Source organism: Aotus nancymaae, unplaced genomic scaffold (genome assembly GCF_030222135.1).
Source record: "Aotus nancymaae isolate 86718 unplaced genomic scaffold, 86718_ANA_hifiasm-v0.15.2.pri h1tg000108l, whole genome shotgun sequence".
In the NCBI taxonomy this organism is placed as follows: Eukaryota; Metazoa; Chordata; class Mammalia; order Primates; family Aotidae; genus Aotus; species Aotus nancymaae.
Genome location: NW_026988523.1, coordinates 24,294,473 through 24,317,500, shown reverse-complemented (window position 1 = coordinate 24,317,500; position 23,028 = coordinate 24,294,473). Strand labels below are relative to the sequence as shown.

At 36.5% G+C, this 23,028-nt stretch overlaps 1 protein-coding gene across 1 annotated transcript in view; it reads right to left on the bottom strand.

Annotated features, from left to right (window-relative positions):
* The window catches only part of CDC73 (cell division cycle 73), a 137,710-nt gene that overhangs the window by 41,069 nt on the left and 73,613 nt on the right, over window positions 1–23,028 (bottom strand). The window contains exons 11-13 of the mRNA XM_012444606.3: window positions 17,875–17,932; window positions 4,617–4,652; window positions 4,266–4,353 (exon numbers count right to left, since the gene is read on the bottom strand). Coding sequence (XP_012300029.1) covers window positions 4,266–4,353; window positions 4,617–4,652; window positions 17,875–17,932 — 182 coding nt within the window. The remainder of the gene's footprint in view (window positions 1–4,265; window positions 4,354–4,616; window positions 4,653–17,874; window positions 17,933–23,028) is intronic.

Sequence of the window (23,028 nt, the reverse complement as noted above, 5' to 3'; positions counted from 1 at the left end):
AAACCTTTCCCATTTCAGCACTACGTTGAACAGGGGTGGGGAGAGTGGACATCCTTGGTTTGTTCTGGTTCCCAAAGTTCCAGCTTTTGCCTGTTGAGTATGAGTGTTGGCTGTGGGACTGTCACAGATGGCTCTTATTATTTTGAGGTATGTTACTTTGATGGGTAGTTTGTTGAAGGTTTTAACACGAAGAGATGTTAGGATTTATTGAAATCCTTTTCTGCCCCTACTGAGATGATCACGTAATTTTTTAGTTCTGTTTATGTGATGAATCATGTTTACTGATTTATGTATGTTGAACGAACCTTGCATCCCAGGGATAAAGCCTATTTAATCATAGTGTTTCAGCTTTTTGATGTGCTGCTGGATTCAATTTTCTAGTATTTTGTTGATTTTTGCATCTATGCTCATCAGGGATACTGGCCAGCAGTTTTTTGTGTTTGTTTTTTATTGTCCCTCTGCCAGGTTTTGGTATCAGAATGATGCTGGCTTCATAAAATGAGTTAGGGAAGTCCCTCCTCCTTGATTTTTTTGAGCAATATCAGTAGGATGGGTACCAGCTCTCCTTTATACTATCATCTGGTAGAATTCGGGTGTGAATCTGTCTGGTTTGGGGTTGGGGGGCTTCTGGTTGGTAGCTTATTTTTACTACTGATTCAAATTTGGAACTCATTATTGGTCTGTTAAGGATTTCAATTCCTTCCTAATCCAATCTTGAGAGGTATGTTTCTCGGAGTTTATCCTTTTAGGTATTCTGGTTTGTGTGCACAGAGGTCTACGTCATAGTCTCTGAAGGTGTTCTGTATTGCTGTGGGGTCGGTGGTAATGCCCCTTTGTCATTTCTGATTGTGTTTATTTAGATCTTTTCTCTTATTTTCTCTATTGATCTAGCTAGCAGTATATTAATCTAGCTAGTAGTCTATTAATCTTATTTATTCTTTCAAAGAACCAACTTTTGGTTTACTGATCTTCTGTATGGATTTTTACATGTCAATTTTGTTCAGCTCTGATTTTGGTTATTTTCTTCTGCTAGCTTAGGGGCTGGTTTGCTCTCGTTTTTCTGGTTCCTCCAAGTGTGATGTTAGGTGGTTAATTTGAGATCTAACTTTGTGATGTAGGCATTTAGCACTATGAACCTTCCTTTCAGTACTGCTTTAGCTGTGTCCCACAGATTCCAGTACATTCTATCTTTGATTTCATTTGTTTCAAAGAATTTTTTTGAGGTTAGGCATGGTAGCCCATGCCTGTAATCCCAGCACTTCAGGAGGTCAAGGCAGGCAGATCACTTGGGCCCAGGAGTTCAAGATCAGCATGGGTAACATGGCGAAGCCCAGTCTCTACAAAAAATACAAAAATTGTCCAGGTGTGGTGGCACACACCTGTAGTCCCAGCTATTCAAGAGGCTGAGGCAAGAGGACTGCTTGAACCCAGGAGGCAGAGGTTGCAGAGAGCCAAAATTGCACCACGGCGCTCCAGCCTGGGTGACAGAGAAAGACCCTTACTCAAAAAAAAAAAAAAAAAAAAAAAAAAAAAGCATTAATTTCATACTTTTCCCAAAAGTGATCCAGAAGCAAGCTGTTCAATTTCCATGTAATTACATAAAAACTTAATTTCTTAATCTGAATGTTTGTTAGGTATCTCCACAGTACAAACAGTAAGACTACTAAATTGATCATCAGAAGACCTGGTTGTATGTATTCCTGCTCTGCAACTACATGACAAGGATAAAAGGCTAAAATAAACTTTGTTTATCTATCAGTATTTTTGTTCAGGAATAAGTGTGGGTCAAACTAGATATACTGTATATCATTTTTAAGTCTCAAATTGTAGAAAACAATAAATTTCAAGTGTTTATATATTATGAAATCACTATTATACACATTCTCAAAAATAGCACATAATTTGTGAGAGAAGCTAGATAAAGCATTTAAAGGCTGATAACTGTTGAGGTCTAATTTGTTTCTGAATCTATCTTCAGAATGTGATTCAAGTTTGCCAAGTCAAAAGACAGAGTATTTTTCACTGTACTTATAATAAGGCATTGAAACTGAGTTTTAGACTAAGTGCTTAACATATTTTATTTCTCAGCAGCTGCAATTAGTGACAAACCAGTACCACTATCATGTGAGCTCCTAGAAGGTTGGGCTTGTGGTATATTTGTCTACAGAGTAATTTACTTTTTAGTTATTGCTCTGTAGATGTTAGCTGAAAGAACAGAACCAATATACACATCAATCTCCCAAATGAGAGTTATCACTAAATTCATCTGAATCTGTCTCATAGCTAAGGCATCAATATCACTGATGAGAAAAACATTAAAACTTATTTCTAACGTTTAGTGTATCCCAACTGCAAACAATATATAGCTAAGTGGGCAAATAACTTACAAAATAATCTTCATTTTTAATTCTCCTCAGGTACAATTCAAACAATTATGAAACATGAATTAAGAAATTTGCTACGTTTGGCAGACTAACAACTTCCTACTAAGATGGGTAATACTATCTGGTATACTACATTATTAGAACTGGAACTTTATACACAAACAGCTGGAAATGCTAAATACAATGTCATATACACCTGAAATGCATAGCTGAGCTAGAAAGAAAATAGTCACGGGCTACAAATGAAGAAAATGCTGAGGACCAATAAAGTCCACTGGTATTGCCCATGAGGAAAGTGTAGGCAGTACTGAGAATTGGCTTTTACCACCTACATGGGGAAAAGACGCAAAGGAGCTACAACTAGAGTCACAGAAAAGTCACCCATCTTGATCTGCTTCTGGAACAGGGAAAGAAAAGGGGCTCCTCGATAATTTGTCAGCCAATGTCACTCAGATCTGATTCAAATTTGAATTTATCCTACCCAGACGGACTAGAAGTCCTCATGTTGAAAACTTAACACAAAAATCAACTTAACGCTTGAGATGTTCTTGAAGCACCTGGCAAAGCAGTCACAAAAATCACTCTGGAAGGACATGCCTTCAAGCCAGTACTATTTCAAATAAAGCCATATTAATTAAGATTAGTGAGCAACCATCCAAATTTCTAACAAATACCAAAATTAAATAACCAGGTATGTAACATAACAGCAAAATTTGACAGTTTCTGTTTAATAAGAAGTACTACGAGAATATAACAAACAATACAAAAATATTAAAGCAGAATAAAGTTAACCCCCTTCTCTCCAACTAGTCATCACAGTATCTCTCTTATCCTCCGAAACAGTATGTATTACAATTTTTGAGTTCTTCCATTTTCTACCCTGTTTCATAAAAAGCATTCTGATAAAAGGAACTATCTTAAAATCCTACATCAGCCAATAGTATCTAGATGAATATTTAAAATATTCACTCATTTTAACAATTAATATGACTAAAAAAAATCTGAGGAAAAACTCCTTATTTGCAACACTGTGTCTTAAAAACTTTACAGCATTCTGAAAATCACTTAAACATGGCTCATTTTAAGCCTTGTTAAATGCATCATTGAAGCTTATTTAAAATAATTTTTATATTGCCTTTTTCTTCTGTAAACTGTAACCAATCCAAGAATTAGTACACAGATTTAAAAGTAGTCATGATACTTAAAAGTGATATGTCTACTCATATTCATTAATAGAAGAAATGCTATGGGAAAATATATATAAACTACTTAAATTTTAAATCTGAAAGTGACTGTGGAGGAAGAGATTTATTTTGTGCCCAATAACCATGATGCATGTTTATTAGGACAAACTGGGTACAAGTGTGACTGTATTCCGTTTAATAAGAAAATGGGGAGGAAAACAGACATTAAAATTTTTGAAAAGTTAAGCATTTGAAAATTGTATCATCATGTATAGATTTCATTTTCACATCTTTAACTTTTACTGCTATCTAGGTTAAATAATTATGCCCCCACCCACCCACCTACTTTTTCCCATTAGAATGTAACATCTAATATTCAGAGAGAACCTGAATTTGTTTTAGAACTTCCTCAAGCTCTCTCAGAGAAAAACATCAAAAGAAAACAAGTCATATTAAAAGTTAATATGATAGTATCTTTTTTCATTAGGACTTCAGCCAGAAGTTTCTGTAAGTTTCCCTAAAGGATACAAATATAAAAGAATATATTCTGTTTTGGAAAATTATGCTTCATACTACATGTAAAGCCCATAGCACAGAAACTGAAATTGTTTTCTCCAAATAATACTGATTCAGTAACTACTATTTTCCAATGATATCTCAATGTCCTATGAACAGGACAATTTAATAAATTACTTACTTCAGGTCCTGTAGAAGGTCTTTTGCATTAAGCATGGTTATTAAAGAGGTGGTAGCTGCAGGAATTATGATAATGGGTGTTCGAGATCCTATAAAGACAAAATTTTACAGGTAGAAAATATGTTATTAGGAATTACACTTACTTTCTCCAATAAAAGTTAAAAGTTTATAAATTATAATTTTAACTCTTTTGATCTAAAAAATATTTTAAGCCAGTGGATATTAAAAAATATTTAATAATCAGTGTGGCTTGAGCATTGACTAATCAGAATGGATACCAGGCACAAATATGTGACACAGCTGCATCATTTACTTCTTAAAGTTAAGTTAAAAATCATATGCACAACCTCACCTTTCTTCTGATTTGGGGGAGGTCTTGCTTGAGAAACTGTAAAGAGGAAAAGAAATCACACTGTGTATTATAAAAACCATATTCCTATTTTCCAACTTACAAATAAGGGGTATTTTAAAAATAATTTGTATTCACATGTGACTAACTGTAAATCAGAAGACATATTTTACACCTTACTATCTTTTCAAGTAACATTCTGCTTCACAAAAATATTAAAATGCATTATTCAACAATCTGCAGTCAAAAGGAGAAAGTGAAGATACAATATCCACAGTTGTGTTTTCTGCAGTTTCAGTCAACCACAGTCCACTGTGGTCTGAAAATATTAAATATGAAATTCCAGAAACAAACAATTCACAAGACTGAAAACGCACATCTCTCTGAGTAGCATGATGAAATCTCACACTGCCCCACCCAGCATGTGAATCCTCTCTTTATCTAGCATATCCACCCACTCTACAATACCTGCCCTTTACTCACTTAGTAGTCATCTCCCTCACTGTTATCACAGTGCTAGTTTCAAATAGCTCTTATTTGACTTATGAATGGCCTCAAAGTCCAAAAGTGAGAAGGCTGGCAATCTGGATATGCTACTACAAAGACAAGACATTAAGTGTTTCCCTTAGGTGAAAACGTGAAAATCTCTACTTAGTAAGAAAAAAAAAAAAAATCACATCCCAAAATTGCTAACATCTACATTAAAAACAGTGAATCTCCCATCCGTGTAATTGTGAGGAAGAAAAAGAAATTCATGCTAGTTTTGCCTTGGAACCTCAAACTGCAAAAGTTTCAGCCACAGTGAGTGATGGTGTTAAGACGGAAAAGGCACTAAATTTATAGAAGACATAAAAAGATACATGTTCTGATTGACCAAATCAGGTTTGGTAAAGTGGGGACTACTGTATTACAATGCCAGGCACTGAATATCTATATTCATGGATGTTCAGATCTAGCAAAATAAATAAATAAATAAATAAATAATTTCATAATAAGCTCATTACCACTGTAATAAATGTAAAAACATAGTCTAAGAGCAAATAATACTATGGAAAGGGAATGTGTTTAACTATTTTGGAAGAAAAGGAAAGAAGTTATTGAGAGCTAAAGCTAAAATACTCCTTTTATTTTTTTACTTTCTTTTTTTTTTTTTTAAGACGAGGTTTCACCATGTTGGTCAGGCTGGTCTTGAACTCCCGACCTAAGGTGATTGCCCACCTTGGCCTCCAAAGTGCTTGGATTACAGGTGTGAGCCACCACACCCGGCCCAAATACACAGTTTCATACCTGGGCACTAATACTAAACTCAGGAAAAACACAGATGCTGCCACCACTATCACTACATTGGATGTATTCATCAGAGTAATTTGACAAGAGAAAGAAAACCCAATAGAAATAGTTAAAAACTATTGCTATTTTCTTTCTTTTTTTTTTTTATTGCATTTTAGGTTTTGGGGTACATGTGAAAAACATGCAAGATTGTTGCATAGGTGCATACGTGGCAGTGTGATTTGCTGCCTTCCTCCCCTTCACCTATATCTGGCATTTCTCCCCATGCTATCTCTCCCCAACTCCCCACCCCCCGCTGTCCCCCCAACTCCCCCCGCAACAGACCCCAGTGTATAGTGCTCCCCTCCCTGTGTCCATGTGCTCCCATTGTTCAACACCCGTCTATGAGTGAGAACATAAGAACATGTGGTGTTTGATTTTGTGTTCTTGTGTCAGTTTGCTGAGAATGATGGTTTCCAGGTTCATCCATGTCCCTACAAGGGATGCGAACTCATCGTTTTTGGTGGCTGCATAATATTCCATGGTGTATATGTGCCACATTTTCCCTGTCCAGTCTATCATCGATGGGCATTTGGGTTGGTTACAGGTCTTTGCTATTGTAAACTGCGCTGCAGTGAACATTCGTGTGCATGTGTCCTTATAGTAGAATGATTTATAATCCTTTGGATATATACCCAGTAATGGGATTGCTGGGTCAAATGAAATTTCTATTTCTAGGTCCTTGAGGAATTGCCACACTGTCTTCCACAATGGCATATGGCTAGCCAGTTTTGCCAACATCTCTTATTAAACAGGGAATCCTTTCCCCATTGCTTGTTTTTGTCAGGTTTGTCAAAGATCGGATGGTTGTGGATATACTGTGTTGCCTCCAAGGCCTCTGTTCTGTTCCATTGGTCTATATCTCCCAGGACCATGCTGTTTTGATTACTGTAGCCTTGTAGCATAGTTTGATGTCTGGTAGTGTGATGCCTCCCGCTTTGTTCTTTTTGCTTAGAATTCACTTGGCTATGCGGGCTCTCTTTTGGGCCGATATGAAGTTTAAGGTGTTTTTTCCCAGTTCTGTGAAGAAGGTCATTGGTATCTTGATGGGGATAGTGTTGAATGTGTAAATTACTTTGGGCAGTATGGCCATTTTCACGATATTGATTCTTCCTAACCATGAACATGGAATGTTTCTCCATCTGTTTGTGTCCTCTCTTATTTCATTGAGCAGTGGTTTGTAGTTCTCCTTGAAGAGGTCCTTTACGTTCCTTGTTAGTTGTATTTCTAGGTATGTTATTCTCTTTGTAGCAATTGTGAATGGCAGTTCGTTCTTGATTTGGCTCTCTTTAAGTCTGTTATTGGTGTATAGGAATGCTTGTGATTTTTGTACATTGATTTTGTATCCTGAGACTTTGCTAAAGTTGCTTATCAGTTTCAGGAGATTTTGGGCTAAGATGATGGGGTCTTCTAGATATACAATCATGTCGTCTGCAAACAGAGACAATTTGACTTCCTCCTTTCCTAGTTGAATACCCTTTATTTCTTTTTCTTGCCTGATTGCTCTGGCTAGAAGTTCCAGTACTATGTTGAATAGGAGTGGTGAGAGAGGGCATCCTTGTCTATTGCCCAAGTTCAAAGGGAATGCTTCCAGTTTTTGTCCATTCAGTATGATATTGGCTGTTGGTTTGTCGTAAATAGCTTTTATTATTTTGAGATGCGTTCCGTCGATACGTAGTTTATTGAGGGTTTTTAGCATAAAGGGCTGTTCAATTTTGTCGAAGGCCTTCTCTGTATCAATTGAAATTATCATGTGGTTTTTGTCTTTGGTTCTGTTTATGTGGTGAATTACATTTACAGACTTGCGTATGTTGAACCAGCCTTGCATCCTCGGGATGAATCCTACTTGATCATGGTGGATAAGCTTTTTGATGTGCTGTTGCAATCAGCTTGCCAGTATTTTATTGAAGATTTTTGCATCTATGTTCATCATGGATATTGGCCTGTAGTTTTCTTTTCTTGTTGAGTCTCTGCCGGGTTTTGGTATCAGGATGATGTTGGTCTCATAAAATGATTTGGGAAGGATTCCTTCTTTTTGGATTATTTGGAATAGTTTCAGAAGGAATGGTACCAGTTCCTCTTTGTATGTCTGGTAGAATTCGGCTGTGAACCCATCTGGACCTGGGCTTTCTTTGGGTGGTAGGCTCTTAATTGCTGCCTCGACTTCAGACCTTGTTATTGGTCTATTCAGGGTTTCGACTTCTTCCTGGTTTAGGCTTGGGAGGAGGTAACTGTCCAGGAATTTATCCATTTCTTCCAGGTTTTCTAGTTTATGTGCATAGAGTTGTTTGTAATAATCTCTGATGATGGTTTGGATTTCTGTGGCATCTGTGGTGATATCCCCTTTATCATTTTTTATTGCATCTATTTGGTTCTTCTCTCTTTTCTATTATTCTGGCTAGTGGTCTATTTTGTTGATCTTTTCAAAAAACCAGCTCCTGGATTTATTGATTTTTTTGAAGGGTTTTTCGTGTCTCTATCTCCTTCAATTCTGCTCTGATCTTAGTTATTTCTTGTCTTCTGTTAGGTTTTGAGTTTTTTTGATCTTGCTCCTCTAGCTCTTTCAATTTTGACGATACGGTGTCAATTTTAGAGCTCTCCTTTTTTCTCATGTGGACACTTATTGCTATATATTTTCCTCCAGAGACCGCCTTAAATGTGTCCCAGAGATTCTGGTATGTGGTATCTTTGTTCTCGTTGGTTTTGAAGAACATCTTTATTTCTGCCTTCATTTCATTGTTTATCCAGTCAACATTCAGGAGGAAGTTGTTCATTTTCCATGAAGCTGTGCGGTTCTTGGTTGATTTCTGAATTCTGAGTTCTAACTTGATTGCACTGTGGTCTAAGAGACTGTTTGGTATGGTTCCCGTTCTTTTGCATTTGCTGAGGAGTGATTTACTTCCAATTATGTGGTCAATTTTAGAGTAGGTGTGATGTGGTGCTGAGAAGAATGTATATTCTGTGGATTTGGGCTGGAGAGTTCTGTAAATGTCTATTAGGTTTGTTTGGTCCAGGTCTGAGTTGAAGTCCTGGATATCCTTGTTAATTTTCTGTCTTGTTGATCTGTCTAATATTGACAATGGGGTGTTAAACCCTGGTGAACCTGACGATTATTGTCTGGGAGTCTAAGTCTCTTTGTAAGTCATTAAGAACTTGCCTTATGTATCTGGGTGCTCCTGTATTAGGTGCATATATATTTAGGATCGTTAGCTCTTCTTGTTGCATTGATCCTTTTACCATTATGTAATGTCCTTCTTTGTCTCTTTTGATCTTTGTTGCTTTAAAGTCTATTTTATCAGAGATGAGAATTGCAATTCCTGCTTTTTTTTGCTCTCCATTTGCTTGGTAAATCTTCCTCCATCCTTTTATTTTGAGCCTTTGTGTATCCTTGCATGTGAGGTGGGTTTCCTGGATACAGCACACTGATGGGTTTTGGCTTTTTATCCAATTTGCTAGTCTGTGTCTTTTGATTGGGGCATTTAGTCCATTTACGTTTAGGGTTAATATTGTTATGTGTGAATTTGATACTGCCATTTTGATGCTAGCTGGCTGTTTTGCCTGTTGGTTGATGCAGATTCTTCATTGTGTTGATGCTCTTTACCATTTAGTATGTTTTTGGAGTGGCTGGTACTGGTTGTTCTTTTCTATGTGTAATGCCTCTTTTAGGAGCTCTTGTAAAGCAGGTCTGCTGGTGATGAAATCTCTGAGTACTTGCTTGTTCGCAAAGGATTTTATTTTTCCTTCACTTAAGAAGCTTAGTTTGGCTGGATATGAAATTCTGGGTTGAAAGTTCTTTTCTTTAAGGATGTTGAATATTGGCCCCCACTCTCTTCTGGCTTGTAGGGTTTCTGCTGAGAGATCTGCTGTGAGTCTGATGGGCTTCCCTTTGTGGGTAACCCGACCTTTCTCTCTGGCTGCCCTTAGCATTTTCTCCTTCATTTCAACCCTGGTGAACCTGACGATTATGTGCCTTGGGGTTGCTCTTCTTGAGGAATATGTTTGTGGTGTTGTCTGTATTTCCTGGACTTGAATATTGGCCTGCCTTGCTAGGTTGGGGAAGTTTTCCTGGATAATATCCTGAAGAGTATTTTCCAGCTTGGATGCATTCTCTTCGTCACATTCAGGTACACCTATCAAACGTAGATTAGGTCTTTTCACATAGTCCCATATTTCTTGTTGACTTTGTTCATTCCTTTTTACCCTGTTTTCTCTAATCTGGCCTTCTCATTTTATTTCATTGAGTTGATCTTCGACCTCTGATATCCTTTCTTCTGATTGGTCAATTTGGCTGTTGAAACTTGTGCATGCTTCGCGAAGTTCTCGCATTGTGTTTTTCAGCTCCATCAATTCACTCATATTCCTCTCTAAGTTGACCATTTTTGTTAGCATTTCGTCAAATCTTTTTTCAAGGTTCTTAGTTTCTTTGCATTGGGTTAGAACATGTTCTTTTAGTTCACGGAAGTTTCTTATTATCCACTTTCTGAAGGCTGATTCTGTCATTTCATCACACTCATTCTCCATCCAGTCTTGTTCCCTTGCTGCTGAGGAGTTGTGATCCCTTGTAGGAGGAGAGGTGATCTGGTTTCAGGTGTTTTCATCCTTTTTGCGCTGGTTTCTTCCCATCTTTGTGGATTTATCCACCTGTCGACTTTGTAGTTGTTGACTTTCTGATTTTGGTAAGTTTAAGTCCTCAGCAGCAGAACTCATAAACCCCTTTTTTTTCCCCCAGGTGTTCTGTCCCAGGGAGTTAGGGCTTTATGAGTTTCCACTGTGCTGCTGCCGTTTTCCCTGCCCACCAGGAGGCAGCCTAGTCACTCTCAGCCTGCAGAGGCTTCGCTGAGCTGCTGTGGTCTCCGCTCAGCTGCCGTGTGAACTTCCCTGCAGTCCTGTTTATATGGGTGTAGTTAGAACTGCTTCCGCTATGTTGGCCCGCCTCTGTAGTGACGGATTCTCTCTGTAATGGCGGGTTGCCTTGGCAACGGCAGGCTGCCTCCGTAATCACGGACGCCCCTCTCCCACAGAGCGGGACTGTCCCAGGTTCAGTTGTGCTTGCCGTGAAAGTCTCAACCCAGAGCATTTCCAATTGCTGTTTTTTTGCTTTTGTTTTTGTTTTTGTGGGGGTGGGACCAGCCGAGCCTGGTCACCTGGCTCCCTGCCTCAGAGCCTTTTGTTTTTTAGTTGAATGGTCGGCTCTCTACCAGGTGACCTGGTCGCCTGTTGAACAGGCGCCGGGATGTTTGATTTCCTGTGCGGCGACCGAATGCGCCGGCTGAAACTGCAGTTCTGAGATTCGTGGCGCTTTTTGCCCGGGAATCTCCTGGCCTGGCTCCCTGTTTCAGCTCCCCTTGCTGGCTACGAGGGGACACAGTCTCGTTTACTCTGCACCGGGAGCTGCTGCGCCCGCTGAAATCGCGGTTCTGATATTCATGGCGCTTTTTTGCCCAGGAATCTCCTGGCCTGGCTCCCCGTTTCAGCTCCCCTTGCTGGCTAAGAGGGGACATAGTCTCGTTTACTCTGCACTGGGAACCGCTGCGCTGGGGAGCAGGCAAAACAGCCACGCCGGCCAAAACAGCCGCGTTGGTGACCCATGGGGCTCCTCCTCCTGTGAATCTCCTGGTGTGTGTGCAGTAAAAATCCGTCTGGAAATGCGGCGTCCACTCACCCTCTGCGCTTTCACTCGGACCTGCAATCCTGAGCTCCTCCTAACCGGCCATCTTGGATCTCTCTCTGCTATTTTCATATGATATTATTGTATACCTCTGGCTCCTGTGGCAGCCGGCAATCTTTCCTTTCTTTTAAAAATTGTTTCTTGTCTCTTTTTAGGTGAGAAATACTGTATTACAGGTAATCAGTTATATATATATGTGAAGGTCTATATTATCAGAAAATGACCATATGATTGACTGTGATCATTTATAAATATATAAATCTTCCTATCTTTTTTTGTTCTTTTTAACAAAAACAGGGTATCACTACATCACCCAGGGTTGGTCTCGAACTCCTGAGCTCAAGCTATCCTTCCACCTCAGTCTCCCAAAGTATTGGGATTACAGGGGCTGTGAGCCACTGAGCCTGGCCCATCTTTGTATTATGTTTACATGCAATAAACTTTTAATGCACAGAAATATTTGTTGACATAATGGTAATAATGACCTAACACAAGATGAATTATGTCTTAGGATAAAAAGTGCTGCAAGTTTTATTTTCAGTATCTGACCATACTATAACTCAATGTGCCATAGGCTGTGCTGGAGTTTTGTTTTTTAAATCACAAAAGTAAAGAAAAATTTAGGAGACTTAAAATTCTAATTCAATGTCAGTTCTTAAAAACAGATACCATCTTTAAAGTGAATAACACAGCACACACACCTTTGGAAAATGTTCTATTTAAAAAGCAGCAAAATGTTACATTTTAACTAATTCTTTGTATAGCTCTCTCATTGTGAAAATTAACTAATTCTTTGTATAGCTCTCTCATGGAGTTCAGTAGTATGATCTTCCCAGCCACAGAAAGCAGATAACTATATACACAAATACAAGCTGAGATATATGCCTTTACTATTACAGTTTTCTCATCTTCTTGCTGAGAAAGGAAAAAAAACTAGAATTTTCTTAAATCATTTTAAGATATGGGAGGTCACAGATAAATCTAATTAGCTAGACAGTGTAATATGGAATTTAATATAGTCTCGGTAAATATTTGGTATTTGTTGAGAGATAAAGGGATAACAGGATGGATAAACAGGTAACTGGAGTTGCTATTATGACTAAAGGGAACTACAAAAAAAGAGGAAGAAAGAAAAGGAGGAAGGGAGGGAGGGAAGAAGGAGGGAGGGAGGGAGGGAGGGAAGGAAGGAAGTAGGGAAGGAGGGAAGGAGGGAAGGAGTCCCTGTGATGAACAGATGGAAGGAAGAAAGAGAAGAAGGGAAAAGAAGAGAGGAAAGAAGAAAGAGGGAGAGGGAGTAATCTGTGACTGAAGTACTGTTTGATTTTGTAAGGAAACCCACAAATGCTCTCAGGAATTTAGGCAAACATTTACTAAACTCAAAGCTGAGAAGACCCAATATAAAAAAAAAAAAGGCAATACAAAAGCTCTAAATAAAGTTTAGAGGTTTAATCCCCAGTGCACTTTAGCAGAGCAATTGAAAAAGACTTAGAACTCCTTGCTTTATACATATGATCTTCCCCTGGCCACAAATGTTAAAAATAAAGTTTAGAGGTTTAGTTTAAAAAAAAAAAACTGCAAAATAATATAAACAAGTTCCCTAGTATGTAAGGACCAAAACTGAGACACTGTGATGGGACATGTCAATGAGAAGCTTGATCTTAAAGAGTTTGTATGACGGAGTGATCAACAGCAAAGGTCTGGACTCCGGTAATTTTAGTTCATATCGTATTTTGCCACTGTCCAGGCAAGTTGATTAACTTTGCTCAGCCTCAGTTTCCTCAATCATCAAAGAGATAGTAGTTTTGTTATCTTGATATTGTTGTGAGAATTTAAAAAATAATAATGCATGCTCAAGTCCTTAACCAGATGCTAGCACATACTTACCATTTCCTGAATCTTGCAACTACAGTAGATGTTAACTGCTGCTGCTTTACTTCTACTACCACCCAAGCAAGTGTGCTAATTGCCAATTTACAAGCTGAGAATAACCATAAGAAAACTTACTGTTGCTTTGATTTCAAATATAATTAGATTCTTCAGAAATATTTATTCAGAGCCTACGTACAACGATTGTTAAGTTAGTACTAAATTGCAAACAAAATAGAAGCAATTCCTGCCCTCAAAGAGCTTTCAGCAGATTAAGGAAGCCCAGACCATAAACAAAAATGCAACCAAACACATAAACTAGTTGGAACACATACTAAGGGAACAAATTGAGTGTACACTGGCAGAAAAGCATCCTTTAGATAGAATGCAAAAAGCTTCTGGTATCATTTAAGCCGAAATCTGAAAGATGAAAACAAGCCAACCTGCCAAGAACAAATAAGCAAACAGTCCAGATAAGAGGTAGGAATGTAGGCAAATACCATAGGCAGAAAGAAACGGTCACACTTAGGGAACTGAAACAAGGCTAATGTGTAGACCACAGGGAAGAAAAGAAGAATGGCAGGAGATGAGGTAACAAATACATGCAGACACCAATTCATGTAGGGCCTTTTAAGCAATATTAAGTTTACATTTAAGTGCCACTGGAAAGTCCTATAACTATTAAGCCAGAAAGTGACAAGATTTTATTTTTATGTCACACTTCTTGAAGGAAAAAAAACAATGGATTTGGACAAGGGATTGAGAAGGGTACAAGCATGAAAGCAGAAAGCTCAGTTAGGATTATTACAACAGTCAACAAAGGTGCTACTCCAACTATGTGTGGTTGAGTTTTTGTTTTAAATTCCAATTCAAAGCCAATTGAATAAAATATAATAACAATGAATTTCTAGAAAGATGATTATGTACTTAGATGCTATGACACTATTTTACCCTTAATTTCTGTATCTATCTTCTTGGCACCAGAAATAAAGAGGTTATAGGCTGACATCAGGCAGCCAACCATACTGAGACCCACTGGTCTAGAGAGAGGATGATGGTGTCTACTTGAGTTGTGGTAGTGGAGACAAAGGACAGTAGATAAATTTGGAATACAGAGAAGGTACATCAGACAGAACCCACTAACAGATGAGAAAAGGAGTAAGGAAATGTGATGAATAAAGAATAGCTCCCAAGTTTTTGATTTAAGATACGAAGTTGATGGTGGTGTCACTCCATGAAAAAGCACAAGAGTATAAAGTAAGAGACCTTGAGGAAAACAGCAGGGAAAAAATTAGCTTAATTCATTTTTAAATGCCTATGGCAAATGTTACACAGACAGTTAACAGAAGTTAGCAGAGGTCTGAATTGGAGATATAAATTTGGAAATAGTCAGCATATAGATTCATAACCATGGGATGAGAGGAGAAGTACTCCAACCAATAGCTAGGTTATAAATTACATGACTGAATAGCGTAAGAAATTTGTATAAATATACAGAAGCTAGTTCGCACTTTCAATCTCACATGAGTGGTGTTAAGCAGATAAACTAGTACCATAGGCTACCTACTCATCTCAAAAGAACGGTGAATTAGTGAAGTATGGATGGTGTATACATTAAGAAAGAGGAGAGAAGACAGACAAGGATATGTGCAAGAAATTTAATATGGCTATAAAAAGGAATGATAGTGAATTCTAAACTACGGCTTTTCAAATGCTTGTATTTATGAATCCACTGGAAAACATGTGCCTCTTGTTAGTTATATTCCCTAAATAAATTCTGAGAAGTGGAAATTTGTAGACCTTTAGAGGTGTAAAATGTTCAACCGTAAACACTTTAAAACATTAAATTTACCCAGACTTGCCTAACACAACAGCACTAAATAAATATTTGAGGAAATGAGAAATAAAAATCTATAAATGCTCAAAAACAGAACTCCATCGTTGAAGTATCTCACTCAAGGAGAGAATAGGTGGTTCAGTCCCCCATTTCAAAATTATCCAAACTCTACCCAAAATAACAGTTATACATCTATAATCCCCCTTCTTACACTGGCCATATATATTTTGGGCACACATATTATTCAAATTTTAAAGAAATAATACTAGTGAACATGTCAGATATTAAACAATATCCCTTCAAAACGGAGCTGCACCCCCATAAGCAGATGCATTTAAAATTTCAGCAGCAAAATAAAAATACACTAATTAGGAGAAATAAAGACTTCAAACTGCTACTATCCATTCCAATCAAGTCATTGCTGAACGAAAGCAGAAACCTTAATTATTTTAGAATGGTGGGTAGAAAATGTGGATGTATGGGTGTAAAGCAGTAAGTGAAAGTAGGAAGTGCAGAGTTCACATGGATGGGCATTAGAGCATCTGAGATATGATGAGACATTACTTCAGATTAAATTTCCATCAGTTTAATTCCCAGTTCACTTTAGCAGAGCAACTGAAAAAGACTTAGAATTCCTTACTTTACACATATGATCTTCCCCAGCCACATAACTGGTTAGTAGAATCCAATCCCTTAAACTTAATTTTATCACAAGGCACATCTGAACAAAACAGTTTGTTTGGATATCAGTGCCTCCCCTGCCCTTTCCTTATATACTAACTTACTTTATGAAAATGTAAAATAGAAAAAATTTTACATTATAGATTCTAAGTTAGAATCCTCAGGTGGTGGCTTTTCCCCTTTTATATAATACCATTTCTGACAAACTATAATCTGCCTTCCAAAGAAAAACAAACAATTCTCTTATCTGTGATTCAACTGCCCCCACAATATTCCTATACTTCATGTTAGTATTCTTTGGACCCAACCCCATCTGTCCACCCCTATTTCCTTCACCTTTTTCTTCCTTCCTGCAAAAAGCTTCTTCAGTTTCTCTTAAGTTTCTGGACACGAGCCTAGTACATGGAAATTCAAATAATATTTGTTGAATTTAATTGTTCTTCCTTACACTCTCACAATGGATTCTGGTATCATCATCTCTACTGAAAAATAGTCCTGTCACCCTAATCAGTTACATACAATCTCGTCTGACTGTAACAAGGCTGACAGTACACTCCTCTTCTCCACTCCTACTTAAAAACAGTAATGACAAAATTTTCAAACAAACCTACTGTCAAATTAAAAAAAAAAGAAAAAAAGGAAATACTAGCCACATCTAAGAGGAGTATGAATCCAGGACACAGGGAAATTACCCTGCAAAACCATCCCAATATAAGGACCATGTACCGTACTTTTGAAGTGCCTCCAGAAAATATTTAATATTCATAATCTACATAATTTAGAATTAGCCTGTGTATAAACATGCTCTGAATAAGAGGATATCAAATCTACACTATTGATACTGTGAAACTTATGCAGAAGATCCAGTTAAGTTACTGCCTGTGCTTTCCAATCCTTTATTTTCCTGCTTCATACTTACTTTCAACAGTACTGATGAGTTTAAAAAAAAAAAAAAAAAAAAGACAAGTGGTATAGCATAACACTGAAATTATGCTAAATAAATGTAAAACTAAAACACCAAACACCAAAAACAAACTCAAAAGACTGAAAATAAACATGGTGTTGTTATCTAAATGATCTGTAAAGAGGAATTTTTTTAGGTACTAGGAATGGGGGGAAGAATTTTTCTAAAAAAACTTCAATACTACTTTTGTTTAACACATATTTTTTAAAAATGATACAGAAATTTAGATGTTAAACACAGATACCTGAAATTCTAAGCATCAAAGCTGAATATGAGTCTATTAAAATTGTAATTCTGTGCTGCTGTAGGAAAAAAATTCACATGTGTACATACTACCATGGAACTGCAACAGAATTGGTGAGAGGATGGATATACATAAATAGCTTTTAAACATTTAAAAATGTTTTAAAACATTTTTCTCAAATTTTAACCAAAATAAAAACATTTTCTTAAATTTTTTTTTAACTCTTCACTATACCTATTTATTCAAGTAAATTTTCTATAGTATAACTTCATTATTCAAAAGCAATGCTTTAAAACCTATGTTATCAATGACCCTTGAATCAAATTGGGGAAAATAGTACTTCAGTAAAAAATGTTACAAAGTCCAGTTGAGCTGCTTAATTAATGCACTATACAAAATGAATAATTTAATAAGCTTTTCACTTTAATTTCTTTATGTATTTCTGCTAAGAATATCAAAATTTATTAATGACACTGACAGAAGTTTAGCAAGCATTTTATTTATATAATCACAGTTTTGAGATCTGCTTAAGCAGAATCAAGTCTTTAAAGAAACATGACCTTGCAATGTATTATAAATAAAATTTCAGTGTATTCAAAGCATTATACACACACCAAAAAACTTGCACTGTTATCATCTTTTGAAATAAAAACCAAAGTTTTATAGTTTTACCTGGTCTTGGTACGGGCTGGGCTGCAGGAGTCTGAGTCTTCCGGGCAGATGCACCCTCCTTTAAAAGAATAAGAATTATAAATGAGATCAAAGTTTCTTTACATAATAGTTAAACATTTTAATTATTGCAAAGAAATCTCATTACTCTGTCTCTTTTTCTGTTTTTTCTCACTCAATCGGTTACTCCACTGAATATGTTATGACCTACAGTTTAAGAAAAAAATAAATATTAAATCTCTCCTGATCTTTTATGCTGTTAGTCATGAGATCATAATAAACATCTTTAGAGTAAAATAAATTCAGTTACTACAGAGTAGTTACTGTAAGCTTGTAATATTTTTAATGATTTGCTTAACTGCTGACAATTTAATATTCTCAGAAATGTCACTGTCTGTTTTAAAATCAAGCCAATCTTTTTTCCTCTAAACAATCTCAAAATAAATAAATGATATATGTCCTTCTGTCAGAGAAACCTAAAATTTGTTATATTGGAATTTACTTTAAAAAACATAAACATTTCAAATAATTAAATGTCTTTAAAATATTCAGGGAAAAATTCACATTTATAAAGAAGAGATTTGTTACATTTGAATTAACAGTAGATGAGAGTATCTTAAAAACTAAACAAATCTCATCTAATTACTGAAGATGTAAGATATAGAAGGAAATACGCTAAGTGTTGAAGTGTATCAATTATATACTCAAGAACAGATAGATGCCTCTGAAATGCTTAAGATTCTTAAAATGTCTGCTTTAAAACAACAGTTTCAACCATACTCACAGTGATATTTCATAATACATTTTTCTTCATAGTTGCAAAGGTAAATTTCGTAACTATGAATTCATAAAGATTTTACTCTAGTTGTACATAACATTAATTTGACAAATATCACAGGAGGTATATGAATCCATAAAAATAAAAATCAATATTAGCATCACAAGAAACATTTCTGAAGAAACACCACTAAATACTAATTGTAATTACATATTACATTCTCTTCAAAGATTTTACACGGTAAAACTGTTTGAAATAGTAAGCTATACCACAGCATTTTTTAAAAAATAAATGACTATAAAAATTAGTACAAGAAAAAAGACTTCCACTTCAATACAGTGGTATTCTTAGCATTCAGTTAGATCACAGAAACCATTCTATATCATAATATTATAAGAAACTTAACAGCCACAGGAGCAGGTAGCACACACACACAAAAAAAGACACTTGAGGTTAGCAAAATATCCTTTTTCCAATAATCTCACTATTGTGCATTTAGTTATTAATATATATTGGTGTATTCACTACTGAGTCATTCTAGGTGCTGGTTTCATAGATGTATTATTTGTAAAAATTTATCAAGTGTACTTATGGTCTTTTCCAATTATATTACATTCAAGTAAACCTTTAAATGTTAAACCAAAATGTGAGTCATAGTTAAGGTGGAGAGCATATCAAATATTTAGCATCATTATAATGTGGGGGAACCGTCTGATTATATTCGTCTCTAAGTTCATGTTAGGGGACACAACTGTTTTTAATTCTTCTTTGTAAGTCCAGTACCAGGAGCATAGTAGGCTCTGGGCACTGCAGCTGGTTGAACGGAACTGCACCAAGATTTTTAAAAAGTCAAAAGCCAGGGGATAATCATTAAATAGGAATCCATTTAAAGAAACATTAGCTCCTATATAAACAATCAACTACACATTATATAGTAAGAGTAAACTAATCATATGACTTACCTATTCCAATATGTAAATATTGACTCATGGGGATGTGATTTAGATTTAAGAGAAAAAACAGAGGAAATGAAACGGGAAGGAAAACAATGGGCATGCATGGATGCAGACACCTTCTGTCCACATTTAACCTCTAAGTCTGGCTGGATTCAAATCAAAGCCCTTCTTTTTTTGGCATAGAGTGGCCTAAGTTCATAATCACCTGAATAAAAATTATGTGCATAGACTACACAAACTCAAAGTGATCCAACTAACTATTGAATTATACCTGTACTATATAACAAAGAATATGAATTTACAACATGGGTCAGGCAAAAGGTGTAAGCATATGGAAATAATATGGGGAAAAAAAAAAAAAACTTCTTCCACTACAAACTGTAACCCGTAGGAATTTTTAATCTACTTTTGAATAAGCTCAAAACTTGATCCCTTTAAATACCAATAATGAGTATTTTCTGTTTGCCCAGTAATAATCCTTGATGACTCCTTTTTGGCAATAAGCTCTATCCCCTGGTCACTAGGAAGAGTATATATCCTAGACTACATCTATCAAGAGTCCTCGTCTGGGTTTATTTTTTTACAGACTAGAGCTAGCTGTTAAAAACACTAGCTACAAGGCTACGAGGAAATAAGCCTAAAATCACTGATGGTGATGTCCCTTGACTCATGGAGAAAATGTATTGGCAGAAAGAGAGAATGAAGCTAAAACGGAAGAAAAGAGGAAGAATGTAACACCCTTTATAATACCTACTATCTATTTCTAGTGGCCTGCAAGACCTACTTTACCTTTAACCATTCTTGATTATATGGCTCAAATCTCCCATCTCAGCACTCTACAAACCCCCACATACCAAAGTTCTGTCAGTTGCAACAGAAAAAAAACATATCTAACTTTGTCTTCTCAGGCTTACTGAAAATTGCATTTGTCAGGTCAGTATGGTATAAACTTTAATTTCTGATTCAGTATACACCTCCCCAACACACATACAAATAGTTATACAGCTGTGACACAACAGCAGACTAATGACACAACAGTAGAATATGAGCTTCTTGGAAGAAAACTGGGAAGTTCTTTGCAAATCACGCCATGAAGTGATTTCTAGGACTCCCAAGAGGCTAAAAGCACATTCTACTCTGATTTCCATAATTTTTAAGTAAAGCTGGCATAGTCACTGCATAAGGGACTGCAGAAAACCCCACCACCCTCTAACCTAAAGGTGTAGAGACAAAGGTAAAGTCATTTTTCAAAGGCTACACACACACATACACATGTACACGCACACACACACATACACGGCATGTATTACAAAACAGGAAAAATAATTTGGCAGTAATATAGAACAGACTGACAAATCTATATTTTTAAAGATGTATTTAGATTGAAAGAAAAAATACTACCCAGCCAGGAAAATAAAGGCATCAGCACAAAAACAACCAAAACAACCAAGGTTTATGCTTCCGAACTACTAATACCTTGTAACCTCTGATTTGAAGACTTCCCTTCACAAACTTTTCCAGTTGTGCTAACTGGAAAGGAAAACCTGCTTTTCTTTAAAAGTCAGAAACATTATAATTTCACCAAGACTTGAGGCATTCTAGAAAAGTAATAACTGAATTAACACAGAAGGGAAGAACAGTGAGAGAACCACATTTGCGAAGAAAATACAAAACAAAGCGTGCTGTTTACAAGCAATCCTTGCTTACATTATTTTAGCAGATGAGATCATCTACAATCTTCTGATATTTGCAAAGTACCAGTATGCGCTGCTTAAACAGGTAGAATAAATATTGTTAATATATAGTACCACAAGAAAAAAATACTTGTTGCAAGTGAAAAAGAATACACTATATACATTATATTTAATTTTAAAATGTTCTCTTTACCTAAAACAGTGGGATACTGAAAACTTTATTTTTTTTAAAACAGGATCTCACTCTTTCACCCAGGTTGGAGTGCAGTGGTGCAATCGTGGCTCACTGCAGCCTTGACCTCTGGGGCTCATGTAATTCTCCTACCTCAGCCTCCAGGCATGCACCACCATGCCAGACATGTTTTTTAATTTTTGGTGGAGACAGGGTTTCACCATGTTGCCCAGGCTGGTACCGAACTCCTGAGCTCAGCCTTTTAAAGTGCTGGGATTACAGGTGTGTACCACCAGGCTTGGCCTGAAAACTTTTTATGAAGAAAACATATATAGAATACATATGCAGACTCCAGGAGTTTCCAATCTACTTTTCTGTTGTATTAATAAGGGCAAAAGTCACGTTTTAAAAATTACTTAAATATAAATCGTACCCTTGAATGCTTTTACCTTTATTTTAAAAAGTAACTTATTCCTATGAAATCTGAATTCCCAAATATTAGGGTGTTTAAGATGTTTAAATATGCATGTGAATTTCTTTTTCTTTTTTTTTTGAGACAGAGTCTTGCTCTGTTGCCCAGGTTGGAGTGCAGTGGCACGATCTCAGCTAACTGAACATCCACCTCCTGGACTCGAGCAATTCTCCTGTTTCAGCCTCCCAAGTAGCTGGGACTATAGGAACACACCATCATGTCCAGCTAATGTTTGTATTTTTAGTAGAGACATCGAACTCCTGACCTCAAGTGATCCACCCACCTCTGCCTCCCAAAGAGCTGGGATTACAGATGTGACCCATGGTGCCCGGCCTGAATTTCTACACATTGAATGAGTCTCCTTAAGGGATCAGGACTCATTTTGTTGCACAGGTTGGTATCAAACTTCTGGCTTCAAGCAATCCTCCTGCCTTGGCCTCCTAAAGTGCTGAGATTACAGGAGAGATCCACTGTGCCCAGCTAGTCTTTTAAAAGAATGTTTTGGAAAACTTGTTGTAGGAAAGGGAAACAGCAATTCTGGCGACAAATTACAATAAGGCTAAAAAACATTTATAAAAAAAAAAACTTAGAAACAAAACACTTCAACACAAAAAAATTAGCACAATTTTTTTAAAACTTGTTATAACCTGGAGGTATATATAAACATGTTGCTAGCACAGAAAACAGTTAACACACTTATAAATATAGTACTTTTCTCCCTTCAAATGTACAGATAAACAGCTGTAAAATTTAAAAATAGATTTATCTTTCTTTCCCTAAGCCTAGAAATTCTCTCCAGAGAAGTAACTACTTAAGTGGCTGACACATGTTCTCTCCCATCACCCAACCTCTAAACAAACTGATTAAGGTAGATGTTGTATGTATTTTACAGCTGGGAAAATTAAACTTAAAAAAAAAAAGTTACTTGTCCCAGGTCACATGGCTAGTAAGCAGAACAGATCTGAGCCTTTCTGAATCCAAAGTTTATGCTTCCCAACTACTAATACCTCGTAACCTCTGATTTGAAGACTTCCCTTAACAAACTTTACTTTCTCTCTGTACTCATTCTCTCTCTTCCCATAATT